This window comes from Takifugu rubripes, chromosome 6 (genome assembly GCF_901000725.2).
Source record: "Takifugu rubripes chromosome 6, fTakRub1.2, whole genome shotgun sequence".
NCBI classification, from domain to species: domain Eukaryota; kingdom Metazoa; phylum Chordata; class Actinopteri; order Tetraodontiformes; family Tetraodontidae; genus Takifugu; species Takifugu rubripes.
In genome coordinates this window covers 9859281-9873135 of record NC_042290.1, presented here as the reverse complement: position 1 = coordinate 9873135, position 13855 = coordinate 9859281, and the positions used below count along the sequence as shown (strand labels likewise).

The following is a 13855-nucleotide window of genomic DNA, read 5'->3' as shown; positions in this document are numbered from 1 at the left end:
TGGTTCAAGTCCCCAGAGGCCCCTTGTCCTACTCTGTGAATGTTCACTTTCTTCTAGTCGCAACCTTTTTATTTTATTTATTATAGTCTGGAAATAGAAATTAACCTTTCCTTTCCAGTATAATATTAGTGGGTTATGCAGGTTTTACTAGATCATAATCATAAAATGTCCTGTATTCGCCCCTGGGGGGGCATTTAAATGTAGCACATGCTTGTTTCCTTTAATTAATCATAGTTTATATCTTTATGTTCATGCTTTCGTTTTTGCATGCGATTTCTTTAGATAAACCTGTTTCCTTATTGTCTACATACGCACAGGAAATTTCATCAAGGATATTGAAATCCAGAGCCACATTCCTGCCAGGATTTCTGTCTAACCAGGTGGAAATCTCTTAAAAATGGGCCTCTTAAAAATTTCCACCCGGGAGGACAGAAAACCTGGCGGGGATTGAGGACCGGGTTCCCCTGCAACACTTTGGTTTTTAACGTCACTTCTGCCCTTTTATTACACATTGGTGTATTACCATTTAACTTATATCACCTATATAAAACGTTTTTAAAGTTTATTGTATCTAGAAAAAATATGGTATTCCTCTATTTTATGCAAGAAGCATCATTATTATTTTTCGTATGATGTGTGTGTAAACAGGATTTTTATTTGATGTTTTAAGTCATTTCAACATATCTACTTTGCTTTCGATCAAAATAGCTGTAGAAGTTTATTAATGACACAAACTCTTATTATCAGCAGTGGACGTCAGATGTAGTTTATTTCTAGAAACAAACATCACTTTTTGGCTTTCAAGACATGCTTTTTTATTACAGGGGAGCATTGAAATATGGAATATTTAAAAAAACAACAGCTTCAAAAACAGTAAAAGTGGTGACGCTGGTGATTGATCACACACGCCAACCTTGAAATTTTTGGAATACTGTTCAGTGTGTGTTGGAAACCCAGCTGGTGAGCTGAACCGTGTCAAACACCCAGCGAGCAAACCCAGCATCATCGGGGGATCTGTTCCACCGGAACACCAAGAAGGTCGGACTCTTGTTTGTGTTCTCATGCTTAATTCCTTATTAAGACATGTCCTGGGAAGAGGCGATGAAAGATACCGAAAATAGCTGCAGGCAGGACGGGAAGTAAACACACACATAAACACAAAAAGCTCCACAGAAAAACACGCGTTGCTACTGGGCCCTGCTCAGATTTTCCTTCAGCTATCAGAGATGATCACAAGGGTCTGACGTGAACGATGTTGTCATGACAGCCATGCTGACGCACTTGACCACAGCAGCTAAAATATTCAGTTATGATCACCATGTAATGCAACACCACTTATTATTCGGTTTACTTGACGCTGGGGGATCATTGTAGGGTTTAATGGACGGGACGTGGACAGCATCACGCTAAGATTGTACCTGAAGGTGCACAGAACACGTGTGTGCACACATACAGTGTTGTAGGTTTCATAATGGTGAAAATTCCTTTTTTTTAAAAACATTTTGTTATGAGACTTAAGGAAAAAGTTCATTTAAATATGATACCGCCTCCCCAAAAACGAAACCCTAATAAAAACAAACTAGGAAACCTTTGTTCTGTCACGCGTCGTGCTAATTAAGGACAACTTCTCTCGATTAATCAATAATTCTACCATGAAATAAGTGGCGCACAAAGAAAGAAAATAGGACGTGTTGTAACTAAAGTCCCCAGCGGGCTGCAGTAAAAGCTAAATTTCACCCTTTTCATTCCCTTTTTGGGTTTAAATGGATTTGGAATCCACTGAAACACGCGCGTGACATCACAAATGTGAATCGGTCCTCGGCTCGTCTCTGTTGGACAGGAGCGCAACGTCCCGCAGCTGCAACTCCCCTCACATTTACACCTCAGGTCCAGGATTTTTTTGCGTCATGCCTGTTCAGACGTAGATTTAAGTTACAAACACAAAACGTCTCCTGGGCAACGCGATGGGATGTCAGTCCCGTGCACAATGATGACATTTATGATTCCTCCGGGCCGTAGCGCAACAGTCTGTGGTGATTTGTGTCCTGGTGGGACGCCGCCGCACCACAAGTGTCATCGTGACACGGATGACGGCGCCGTGAGCTCGGGCAGAAGCCGCTGTCGGAGCGAACTCATGGTCTTCCGTTCACGCAGTTCTTGTTGCGACTCAGCCAGGATGGGAGGAGGCTGCGGGGCCTCGACGGCCGGGCCATGGCCTGCGACAGCCGCACCATCCGCGGCGAGCGCCACACCTTGATGGTGGAGTCATCGCTGGCAGACAGCAGCAGCTCCTGGTCAGCCGGGCTGAACGCTACAGAGTTCACCACGTCGTCGTGCGCCAGACGTGCCAGACAGATGTTGTAATGGCGATCCCAGATGTAGCCATGCTTGTCCTCTGCTCCGCTGTAGATAAACACAGCAGAGTCAAAATAACATTCAGAATCGTATTTTTTATGTGCAGTTCCCCTTACCGCCAGAAGGGGGAGACAGAACAATATCGCTCATGCGTAAGACCAACATGCATATAAATATTTAAAGGTAAACACAATTAATAGTGGTTTGCTTTTGAAACTCACCTGGCAACAAAGTCCCTGCTGACGTCGAGGAAGATAAAGAAGCACTCGTCGTTCGGCGTGAAGGCTCGATGGGCTCGCAGAATCCTCCTTTCCTCCCTTAAACTCTTCAAGTCGATGACGTGCAGGTCTATTTCTTGGGCGATGGGGGGAGGACACATGGGATCAGAGATCTTGCAGCCTGGTGGCCAAGCCCTGCTGTTCACGTAAAGGTACCTGATCAAAGGGATTAAAGACATTTGCACACTATAACAATAATCGTTGCAGTTGAGCACAAAGAAAGCCACAATTGTATAAATGTGCATATTGAAAAATGCTAAATATATGCGTCATTTTCTAACCTGTGGTCTGGAGAAAGGCCCATCCCAATGATGTGTCCGTGGATATCAATGACGTGGTCCAGGGAATCAAAAAACTCAGAATTTCTCTCTTCTCCTAGAACTGGACCGCTAGTGGTCATCTGGTCTGGCTTGATGCATTTTATACCTAAAATAGAAACATTTAAACAAAATAAAGGAGGCATCCGACACTGTGAGGCTGAGCTCTATGTTCCTTGGAAAACTGTCTGAATTACCTATCTGGTGAGGGGAGTATGTAAGGCTGCCAGTGGTGAAGAGTAAGTAGGTTTTGTCCTCGCCGTTCCCAGGCTCCGAGGGCTCCAATAGGCTGGAGCCGGGCGCCTTGGTGTGCGCTTTACCCAACATCTGAGCGACCTGCGTCTCTATCTCCAGCTCCCTGAGCCCCATGTTTTTACTCTGAGAGCCAGAAAGAGGAGGCAGATTGGCAAATGGTATAAAAGTCATCGCCAACATGAGCCCGACGCCTCACTGACCTGCAGGACGTGATCCAGGCCCGAGAGGGTGGGCTGAGGGTGACGGCCATTAGGGAGTCCGGGACATCTCGCCTCCTTCTGCTGCTCCTCATCCTCGACGTCCTCGTCGCCGTCCTCGCTGCCAGAGGCCCCCAGGTCAAACAGGAGGGGCTGGTGGTGCTGTCGCCACCCTTTCTGCTTCTGAGCCTGAGACTGAGCCTCGTAGTCCAGCAGCAGATCTGGGTTGTCGTGACGTCGGCAGTGGGCCACCATCACAGTGCGGATTGTGCTGGCGTTGATGTTCTGGATCTTGAAAAGACGTTTGACGACGTTGACGTTCTCTGACTCCACGTCCTGTCGAGAGGAAGAGGAACACACACACTCCAAGATCACAACATCCCCCCAACAAAGTAATCAATGGGGTCTTTTAAGAAGTGATCAACGCACTCACCTGAAAGGCTTTATTTAGCCAGAGCACCGAGCAGGACGTCATGTTGCCGATCCAGTGCAGGTTCCCCGAGATCAAGTGGGTCTCATTGAGCCAGCAGCCAAACACATCGTACGGTTTGTTCCTCACGCGTGAAAGCAACGTGTAGTTTTCTGTAGCGCGTTTAGAGGAGGAGGTTAAACACGCACTCAAAAATCACTTCCTGTCCACTTGACATTAAGTTTGTTTCCCCCACCAAGACTGATGACGGCAATTTCCCCAGACGAGGAGTGGTGCGGGCCGAGGTAGACACCAGACACCAGCAGCAGGGTGTCGTCAGCGTTGAACTGGGAGAACTGGGTGTAGCCCCAGTTGAACTGCCGCATGCTTGAGCTGTGCACCAGCGAGATATTTCCATCTGCGCGTTCTGTGTCCCACAGCTAGAAAAATACACAACAAGTAAAAAGGATTGATTAAACACAGCGGGAAAAATAAAAGTCTGAAAATGTCTTTGGTTCTTTAGGCTCAGTAAAGTGGCCAATCAAGCTCAAAACCAAATACACAAATTCAATAACAATTATTCCAATGGAACGACATTTAAAAGCCTATTGAGTCCAGAGGGAAAGAACATCTTCAAACAGAGACAGAAGGCAAAAGAATTTCATAGCTTTACTTCTTCAGAGACTGTGAGAGGACGACAACAACAGTGGACAAGCAGATGTGGAGCGTGCAAACGGGATCTGTGAGGAACATCTACCTTGACAGTGCAGTCTTTAGAGCACGATGAAAACCGATGACCCCTGTGAGAGAAAGCCAGGTGGAGGACCTGGTCACAGTGCTCCTTCAGTGTCTGAACCTCCACGCAGGGGATGCAGTCGAACAGACGCCTGAACTCTCCGTGCCACGACACAGACGCTGCGTGGGCAAAGGCCCAGAGTAAATTAGCACAAGCAGCAGATTATTGTTGTCAATATAATGAAGCCCGAGCGTGGAAGATGTTTAGAATGACTCACAGGGGTGCCGTGGTACAGAGCGCGGGATGCGATAGTAAGTGTAGAACAGCTCCCTCCAAAGGAACTCATCTCTGGAGACAGCCAGCCACTGCCTGCAGGTCAGGCCAGCTCTCAGCACAGCATCGTGGGGCAGTAGCATAAAGATCTCCAACACCAGGCTATCCGGCAGAACTGGGACATACTCCATCCTAACATCCTGTGGATCCAGATGGGGTTTGGGGGGGGGGGGTAGAATAGCTGCTGCACCGATTTAAAGGCATAATAACATGCAGATCTTTCAAAATAAACAGGCAACAAAATGCAGATTATCGAGGTCGTTAAAATAGGGGTGATGCATTTATATGGAATCACTAAAACAGCGGAAGAAGGACGGCGTTGCGCACAGATCAGGAACCCCTTCAGTTCGCTCCGCCTGCGCACCTATAAAGAACTTGAGGCCCCAACCTTCAGTTCCAACTAATTTCAGCCTGACATCTGAGATCTGTTTAAATGGTGAGGACGGGGACCTTTGGTTTGAGTTTTTCCCCATTGAAAAAGCAGTGAGAAGCAGGGATTTGCTGCGTGGCGCGCAGGAATATCGCGCTCGCCGGGAATGAGCTGTGTCACCCAGGCAGTTTCTGCTTAAGCAACTAACTAACTAACATTTCACCGAAATAAAACAGCTTCCATGTCGGTCTGACTTACGGAAAAACACGTTTGCAGGGAACCAAATTCACAAGTTGGTGCAAGAAAGCTTTTGTAAGCGGAACCAGGTCGTCGGGTTGTGATGACCAAACATGGAAATGTTCTTTGCTGTGCGTAAAACTCAGTTTACAGTGTTTACAGGAAAGGCTGGCCGCCGATCTTCCAGAAATAAACCCGCAACCACCATTTCCACACATGACAGGTAGCAATATTCGTTCTCGGCACTAAAAATCGAATGCTTCTACTAGGCTCCCCTTAAACTGGCTCACTTGTTAACAACCCGGGCTAGCAGTTAGCCTGACATTTGTTTTCAACTTTTAGCCACAGCACCAAAACTGTCATTTCGAACGGCAGTCGTTTATTTTAAAACTCTATTTGATGAAAAATGACCTGGCACAAAACAATGAGGCTGACACTGGCAGAACCTTACCTGCTGTATCAAATAATGTCGGAGAAACCCTCAAGTGGTCCGGTAAGGCTGCAGCTAGCTACTGAAAAATGACAACAAGCCGCAGCAGGCAGCTGTGAAACGGCCAGACTCGATCAACAGACGACAGCACCGTCGCTCCGACAAGACCAAAGCAATCGACTGCATAAAGAAAGATGCCTAATTTCTGTTCGCGATTTAGAATAATTGTACTTCCACTGAAATGTTTTTTTTTCGTTTTTCTCTAGGAAGATTTGCTACATTTATCTATAGTGACGATGGGAAGATGGATCGGATGCGCTTCACAGGCTAAATAATGAAGCTAAAAGGGGGGGGGGGGGAAGTACATTTGATGTTCATAACAATAAATTCCAATAATCTAGTAACAGTGATTTTATTTGTATATTTCTTTACCAGCTTCAAAAGAAAAAAAATCGACTAGCAAAATTTGGGGACGTTTCTTGAGACCAAGATCGTCAAAAGACTTAATTAGGTTACTCCCTGTATCTGGGGAGTCATTATCTAACGTTGGGATCTGGTGTCTCTTCGTACGTGCGTGGTGATGCCATGGTGACCATCTCCCTGTGCATCAGTCAGTCACTGGAGGACCAGTCAGTCACTGTGTCAGAACACCAGGACTTCCACTCTTAGCAGGACTATGCTTTGATACATTTTCTCTGGTAAGGAAGCCCATTTTTTATATGAGTAATTATTTTATTATCATATCATTGAATTATTCTTTTTTTAATTCCACTCCGCAGGTGTATTTTTGCCACAAGGGCCGTACACTGTACTGCATAAAACTCAAGCAGGGGCAGATTATGTTACCTGCTGCATTATCTCCCCACAAATGATCTTTTGCTTGTTGTGCAACCAGATAAAGAACAATTTCTGCCTGATTAATTGGAGGGGGGGGGGGATTTGTTTGTGTTTTTTTGTTTGTTTTTCCAGCTGTGTGCAATACTGCACAGTGGCTTTCTTCCTGTCTTGGATGCTCAAAGAAGGACAAGACAACAGTTGGATGTCAGAACTGGAGTAAAGGTGGGTGAATTTGAGCCGTCTTGAAAAAATAATGACTTGTGTAACACCGGTTGCTTAATCCTCTCCTCTTTACCTTTCTGTACAGGACAGAATGTGTGGACCGTCCCACCATGCAGTCTAAATGAACCTAGATGTGGAAAGATGAGTTTCTCACATTCCTCTTAACCACCCTTCTCTGCAACGTTTTTGTACCTGTCTTGATGATGACTCGTCCGAAAACTCCTTTTTGAGTTGGATTATGTTTGATGGTTGACAAGTACAGCAACTACGCAGAAGTGGCCTAATAATGCATGTAAAACCTATAACTATACCTATATTATGTACCACGAATAAATGCTACACAATAAAGCGTGACGCATGTGTACTTACACCATTCCGCCGCTAGATGTCAGTCCTGCTCTTCCACGTGTGTCTGGCGCCACCAAGTGGAAGAAAAGTATATTTCCACTGAAATGTGACTGATGCAAAGATCTGATGAACAACCCCGATGAAGTGACACTCATTTAAAGAGGTTTAAACTAGGTCCCATGTGTATAATTTATTCATCATTTTACTTGACTCACTTCGACAATCATTTTATATCTGACCTTTTTTTGATGACGATGCAATATGAATCGAAAACATAGTCATCAGCACTTAAAATACAAATAAGAAATAATAATAATCGTAACAATTTATTTTAACCTGCAAAGTAATTTTGTCTTGTTATATTCAGATCCTCTTTCATTTTTACTCGTCACAGATCAGTTTGGATTCTAGCATTTTTACTTTATTTTATGATTTCATTTTAAAATCTGTGCTTTTCTGTGCATAAAGACCTCGATTTTCACATTAAAGTGATGCCAAAATCTTCAGATAACACATGATATGTTTAAATATTTGAAGCTTTAACAAGAAGCAATGATTTCTAGAATACTGCGGTCAAAAAAGCCTTTTTAAATAGACACAAGGGTTAAAATTTCAAGGCCTGATAACCCATCGTGCCGAAATCCTAATTCTTCTTCAGAACAGAGAAAGTGTGCACTCGTGCATTATTTAATACGATAATATTTATTTAGAATAGAAGAAAGCACAAGATTATTTACATTCACATGTACAGTGGCATACAATACAATTTTACAATTTCACAATATAGCACAAGCTATGTGTGCGCAAGTTTAAAGTGACCATTTCAGTTTAATTCGCTGACACGTGTGGGCGAATTTCACAGCACATCTTTTCACCTGAGCAGGTGAAGATGCGTCTTAAAATAGGCAGTGTAATACCGGCACATTTCAGCTCTCCAGGGAAACACGTTTCCAACCGAAATGCAGTCAAAAATTAAAAGCAATACACGTACTGTGAGAAACCCAAAGGAATGTTGTGAAATGCGTCTTTCGTCTGCTCTGATGCGGGTCTGTGCCACCAGCAGCGCCTCTTATCTAAAGTGCAACGTTGTCTGAGCGTCGGTGATGACGTTATCAAAGCACCATGGTGGGGATGTGGTGCACCAGGGGCAACTGGTGCTGGTGGGGGATCGCTGTCATCTGTGGGGGAGGAGGGGAGACCTGGGACGGCACCTCCGCGGCGTTCATCGCGGGTCTGTGCCGTGCGCTCTTCTGGTGCGCCCTCAGGCCCGCGAGTTGCGAGTACGCGCTCTGGCACACTTGGCACTTGTAGGGCCTCTCGCCGGTGTGCAGCCGGACGTGGTTGCGCAGCGTGGACGACTGACTGAAGCGGCGGTTGCAGAAGCGGCACACGAAGGGCTTGTCCAGCGTGTGGATGCGCATGTGGGAGCGCAGGTTGCTGCGGGAGTTGAAGCCGCGGTGGCAAATGACGCAGCGCATGCGGCCCGCCGAGACGGAGGAAGGGGAGCAGGAGGATGCCCCGTCGGAGGAGTGGGTGTCAGCTGGAGGAGGGAGAGAAAGGGATCGAGCTTAGTTGCGAACGTGTGGACGTTTTAGAGCTGGTGGAAGGATTTTAAAGGGTTTCGTCGTTCCTACTTTTCTTTTGTTGCTCCTCATCAGTTCCTGGAACTCCGGGGATCCCAAGAAATGTGTTGTGGGTGTTTCCGTACCAGACTAGAAGCTCCTGGTCTGGTGGGATGGTCTGAGACAAGAGGAGGGAAAAAAAAGATGCAACTGTCAGCAAATTAACGACGCTACCTGCCAATTAGCCAAGCGGAAATGTTCGAATCTAAATTCTACCACTAGATGGCGACATTCGTTCGCATAAAACACCCAATAAAAAGACTCACAGGAAGTTTTTCTGTCGACAGACTGCAAATAACAACTAATTCTCACCTCTACCGCTTTGTAGAAGATGCTGCTGCCAATTTGGACCACCTCCAGGTTCTGTTCCTGTTCGTTCCGGGCGCACTTGATGTAGGTCATCCAGCTGCGCTGGTCCTCCTGGCTGGCATCGATGAAGTAGCGCACCGTTCCATCCTCGTTGAACACCTGACAGAGACGCACAGGAGGACAGGACTGGAACTCGGAGCCACCAGGGACGGAGAGGACACCAAACAACGAACTGGGAGATGTCTCTGGGATTTAAGGCGATGGGCTTACCTCCCACATTAGGTTATTATTCTTCAGCAGATCCACATGCTCCGGGGACAGGACTCTCCCGGTGAAAGGCCCCATCTCTGTTCCTGCTTTGATCCAAGTCTTGGAAAAGATGCCAAGTCCTTCTCCTGGGATCGAGCTCTGGGCGATGATCACCTCACTGGGCAGCACCAGGCTGGACAACTTCTGCACCTCTGTAGATTTAAAAGAAAAGAAAAGAAAATGAACAACACAAAATAAAAAAAATTAAAAAAAAAAATTTAGAAGCATGTACATTTTAATTAATTTACGTAAAATGCCATTCAGACCAGGCAGAAAGTTGCGATCAGGTGTCATAAAAGATCCCTGAAAGCGGCAAATGGACTGGATCTTATTTTAGTCACGAAATATTAAGCCCGGGCTTATCCCCCGTTTAATTCGATTATCTGGCTGAATTGAAAAGTTTTGTTCGGCAGAAAAGCCCCATCGAAAAGCATTTTCATCCGCATCAAAAAGGAAAAGAAAGAAAAAATCTTGCGCTCCTTTAATGTCAAAATCAAAGTTTTTTTTCTTTTTTATTGAGGCTGCGATAAAAAGACGGAGCAAACGGGGGGTTAAATGGTCCTCTATTGCTCAGGGTCCAGCAATTTGTCATGCTTCAGATGTGAAATTCATTAATGTTTACTGGAAAAGAAACGGCTAATTCCAAATTCATTATCCTTTTAAGAACTTTGTAGCAATAAATTTGCGCTGAATGAGACGAGGACTTGTTAAAAAGACTGAGGAATTTCTGTAACAAAAAAATGGAAAGGCGATTAGATGGTTGACATGCAATGAATAGCATTAGATTTAGCCTTCACGGTGCATTATGCGAGGAACAGCAAATCTTTTAAGGAGAGAGAAAGAGAAAAGGGCCGGAGCCCCATAGCTGCCAAGAGAGGAAAAGAGACTGTCCGGAGATTGATGAATGCGGGATAAAACCCGGGACATCTCAAAGAAAAGAAAGTTTTCTCTCCTCGAGGTTTAAGTGGAAACTTTCCCAGGTCAAGCACAAAGTTAACCAAATGAATTTAATGCCCCGCGTCTTTTCAATCAGCGGCAGTTACACGCCTAACGAGCCTCCCAGCGCAAGGTCTCGGAGCTCTGGAAGGGTTAATGCGTTAAATGGATCGAAATAAAAGCAGCAAAATGGGGGGAAAACGGAGACAACAGCTACGAGGAATGAAAGAAACTCTGGGAAATAAACGCCTGAGAAAGACTGAGAAAAGAGCTCTGCGCGGAAGTTTGAATAAAGGTGCAGAGATGCGAGGAGTTGCGCAGGAGATCAGAGAAAGGAATCATCTAAAACAGGTTCGTTCGGATCAAATCACGGGACGATGCCGGTTTTAAACATGCACGTGATCTGGATGGATTGAAATAATAATCCCAAACGCACCTCCGGTGAAGGACTGAGCCAGCACCTCGGCGGTGAAGGCGGTTTTGGGGGCGCAGCCGCCGCCGTTCTGCCGCTCCTCCGTCAGGTGTTCGCCCAGCACGTTCCTCCACCTGCCGTACAAGAAGCTGTGGAGGATGTCCGAGGTGATCACGTCCGACAACGAGCGAGTCGGACACTTAAATCCAGACTTGAGAGCCAGGGTGTCGGCGGGAAGCACTGAGCCCATGTCAGGAGACGACAATTAATCGTTTTTGAAGAGGAAAAAGAAAGGAAAAGCTACTTTGGGTTGAGAGAAAGATGCGATGGAAGAAGAGGTGAATCAGAGAGCTGCTCCACCGTCCGCCCTGCGCGTAAAAGCACCCCTGCCTGGCCTGCGAGGGTCTCTTATATATCTGGCTGGTGTGACCCCCAGTCTAATTACTTATTAATGTCACACCCCTCACCGCGTGGACCAGAGGGAGGGAGAGCGAGAGGGAGAGAGAGAGAGACTCCAGTAATATACCGGTTTAATGCTGTGCGTAAAAGCTTCGCTTTTTTTAACATTTAAGATGCATTAAATGGCTATTAAAAAAAAACAAAAAAACAAGAATACCAAAATAACACACAACAACAATAACAAAAACCTGGGAAAAAAACATACGACCAAAAACTTTTAAGACTGGCAAGTGATTGAAAAAAAAAAGTAGAACCAATTACGCACAATTAAAGAAAGCGACGCCTCACGAAACGCGAAAGAAAAACCTGTCAGTTGTTGATCACAAGACTCTTCTAAGTGGGTCAGGAAGTCTGGGACCTGGGACCAGTCTACTTCTCAGGCATTTGGTATTCATGCGTTGGTATTATTATTATTATTATTTTTTGTGCGCACTTTAGCGCGGGAATAACAAGAATGGAAACACGTTCGGCGTGTTTTTTTCTTCTCTCCGCCGTATTGTTCACGCTGGAAAAAAATGCAAAGCTGCTTCGACGTGGTTCACTTTTTCAAGCCCTTGTTGAGGTAAGCGGTTTAATATTCATGGATGTTCGGAGCCCCCTCGGTATTGTGACGACGCTCAGATGAGTATATACGAGCCCTTTCTTCTCTATAGTCTCAGTCCTCTCTGTTTTTTCCTCTCTTGCCTATTTTTCAGGCTTGATGGACTGGGGCTAAATGGGCAGTTTTCCTTCTTTTCCAGCAGAGAGGACATCTTTATTCCATCCCCGGCTCACAGGTTTCCTATTCAGCTCCCCTCCAAGTAATGTCAGGGCCCTGAAAAGTGCTGCAAATCAATCTTTCATGGTGTTTTGAGGGCAATTTGACATCCATGCACTCCTCCTTTCACTCCAACAACTACAAGGGGATTGTCCGAAAAAATGGGCAAGTTGTGCGGACTCTTTCTCTCTGTTTCTCGCCTGACGAAAATGGCAATGTAATGAGAAAAGATATAGCAACTAAACACAATAGCGGTGTCCCCCCTCTTCTTATTTTGGGGTGGGGGGGGGGTGCAGAGATAGTGAAAAGGCAAGGTGAGTGACAGGGCACGAAAAAAGATTACTGTGAAACAGCTGCTTTTTATGAGCGGGCCCCTCCTTCGTTTGTCTCCTTTTCCCAGATGAAATTTCGCTGCTCTTTCAGTGGGATTCTTTCTCATCTAGATTGATTTACATTTATAGCATTCATCGCACAAATCCGAGGTAAATGGTGGGGACAGCGGGGCGGGGTCGCTTCTTTATTAAAGAGGAATTAAATGAATTGAATTGGGGTAACGCATGGATTTGATTTGCTTATTTATGCATTAACCTATGGCATTATCCGGAGCTGGTAAAGCCGCGGGCATGTCAGCAATAGCAAATCGTGCTGCTTAGCTGTTCCATTGTAAAACAATTTAAGCTATTATTCTCTCCATTTAAAGCTTATCAATTTAATGTGGATGATTGACAATTATTGCATAAAGAACGCGGTAATTGTTGTATTTCAAAGAGCCGTTGGGAAACCAATCAAAGGCGGGCATTTGTTTGTGGCTAAATAGGAAAGTTCACGCTCAAAAAGGGAGAAACTGACGGCTTTGGATGGGGGGGGGGGGGGGGACGAACTCGACTGGATGATCCGAAAATGACGCATGTGGAAATTTCACGTCTTGAGAGTGAGAAACCGGCTGCAGGTTCGTTCTTTTGTTGGGGAAATTTCGCTCCTCGTTGCGCGTTTGGTTTCGTTTTTTTTTTTTTTTTTTTAAATATATATATATGCAGGATCATTGTTACTTCTAGCAAAATGAATATATGCATCTCTCCTTAAAACGCAGGACACACACACTTACACACACACGCACACGCACGCACCCGCACCGTGTCTCCAGGGCTCCTCCGCAGCGTCATTAAAAGCAGATTAAGGTAGCCGCCGCTGCGTGCGCGGTCCCGAGGATCTGCTCATCTGTTGCAAAGGTGAGAGAGGTGCTGCCCCCCCCCGTCCACGCCTTTTATTCTGGCCCCCCCACTCTCCGGCTGCCCCGGACAGAAGGTGACAGGACACCTGAGGCGCTGGAAGTGTGTATGTGTGTGTGTGTGTGTGGTTTTTTTTATTCACGCAGCAAATGTGACAAAGACATTGATCCGGTTACAGCAATTATTAAAGCGCTGCTATGATCCGATTGTAGGTGGGTGGAGGCTCATCCAGGACGAATCAGCGGCCACTTTAATTTGATTTACAAGGGAATGAATAATTATTTCAAAAGAATGTTTATTGGAAACAAATTTGGCCACATGTGCCGAGCGTTTCCTGCATTTAAAAAAAGGGTTTTGTCGAATTCTTTGTGTTTAGATCACGTCAGGCTTGTTGTGCAACTGCTGTGACAGTGTCACTGTTTTAAGGCCTCATCGTCATTCCTGAATAAACTGGAATCTACTCCCAACGGATGCTTCATTGCTTATATTCTATAGGAC

The 13855-nt window shown here is 45.5% G+C and overlaps 2 protein-coding genes and 1 long non-coding RNA gene across 4 annotated transcripts; 1 reads left to right on the top strand and 2 right to left on the bottom strand.

Annotated features, from left to right (window-relative positions):
• Window positions 1-740: 740 nt before the first annotated feature.
• fbxw5 (F-box and WD repeat domain containing 5) lies at window positions 741-6066 on the bottom strand. Of its 2 annotated transcripts, none has more exons than XM_011604829.2 (10): window positions 5939-6066; window positions 4825-5020; window positions 4569-4726; window positions 4068-4251; window positions 3836-3984; window positions 3406-3738; window positions 3148-3328; window positions 2915-3059; window positions 2577-2789; window positions 741-2403 (listed from the first exon to the last, which is right to left on the bottom strand). In XM_011604829.2, exons 2-10 carry the CDS (start codon window positions 5009-5011, stop codon window positions 2133-2135), a joined length of 1821 nt encoding a protein of 606 aa, XP_011603131.1. In that variant the 5' UTR covers window positions 5012-5020; window positions 5939-6066; the 3' UTR covers window positions 741-2132. The 2 variants fall into 2 exon arrangements, with proteins under 2 accessions (XP_011603131.1, XP_029693842.1); XM_029837982.1 differs by having other exon boundaries at window positions 4825-5061; window positions 5939-6025.
• Window positions 6067-6412: 346 nt separating this feature from the next.
• Window positions 6413-7330, top strand: LOC105416568 (uncharacterized). The gene is made up of 3 exons (XR_964616.2): window positions 6413-6615; window positions 6887-6976; window positions 7062-7330. It is a non-coding gene; the product is annotated as an uncharacterized lncRNA (long non-coding RNA).
• Window positions 7331-8004: 674 nt separating this feature from the next.
• prdm12b (PR domain containing 12b) lies at window positions 8005-11317 on the bottom strand. Its single transcript, XM_003965378.2, has 5 exons — window positions 10937-11317; window positions 9526-9716; window positions 9259-9414; window positions 8959-9064; window positions 8005-8864 (listed from the first exon to the last, which is right to left on the bottom strand). Exons 1-5 carry the CDS (start codon window positions 11160-11162, stop codon window positions 8437-8439), a joined length of 1107 nt encoding a protein of 368 aa, XP_003965427.1. The 5' UTR covers window positions 11163-11317; the 3' UTR covers window positions 8005-8436.
• Window positions 11318-13855: the final 2538 nt, after the last annotated feature.

Coding starts and splice junctions, on each gene's coding strand:
- fbxw5 (XM_011604829.2), bottom strand. CDS start 5,011: ATGGAGTATGTCCCAGTTCTGCCGGATAGCCTGGTGTTGGAGATCTTT. Junction 3,329..3,405: donor GCCTGGATCACGTCCTGCAG/GTCAGTGAGGCG, acceptor TCTGGCTCTCAG/AGTAAAAACATGGGGCTCAG. Junction 2,790..2,914: donor GGCCTTTCTCCAGACCACAG/GTTAGAAAATGA, acceptor CCCTTTGATCAG/GTACCTTTACGTGAACAGCA.
- prdm12b (XM_003965378.2), bottom strand. CDS start 11,162: ATGGGCTCAGTGCTTCCCGCCGACACCCTGGCTCTCAAGTCTGGATTT. Junction 9,717..10,936: donor GGCTCAGTCCTTCACCGGAG/GTGCGTTTGGGA, acceptor TTAAATCTACAG/AGGTGCAGAAGTTGTCCAGC. Junction 8,865..8,958: donor TGAGGAGCAACAAAAGAAAA/GTAGGAACGACG, acceptor TCCCTCCTCCAG/CTGACACCCACTCCTCCGAC.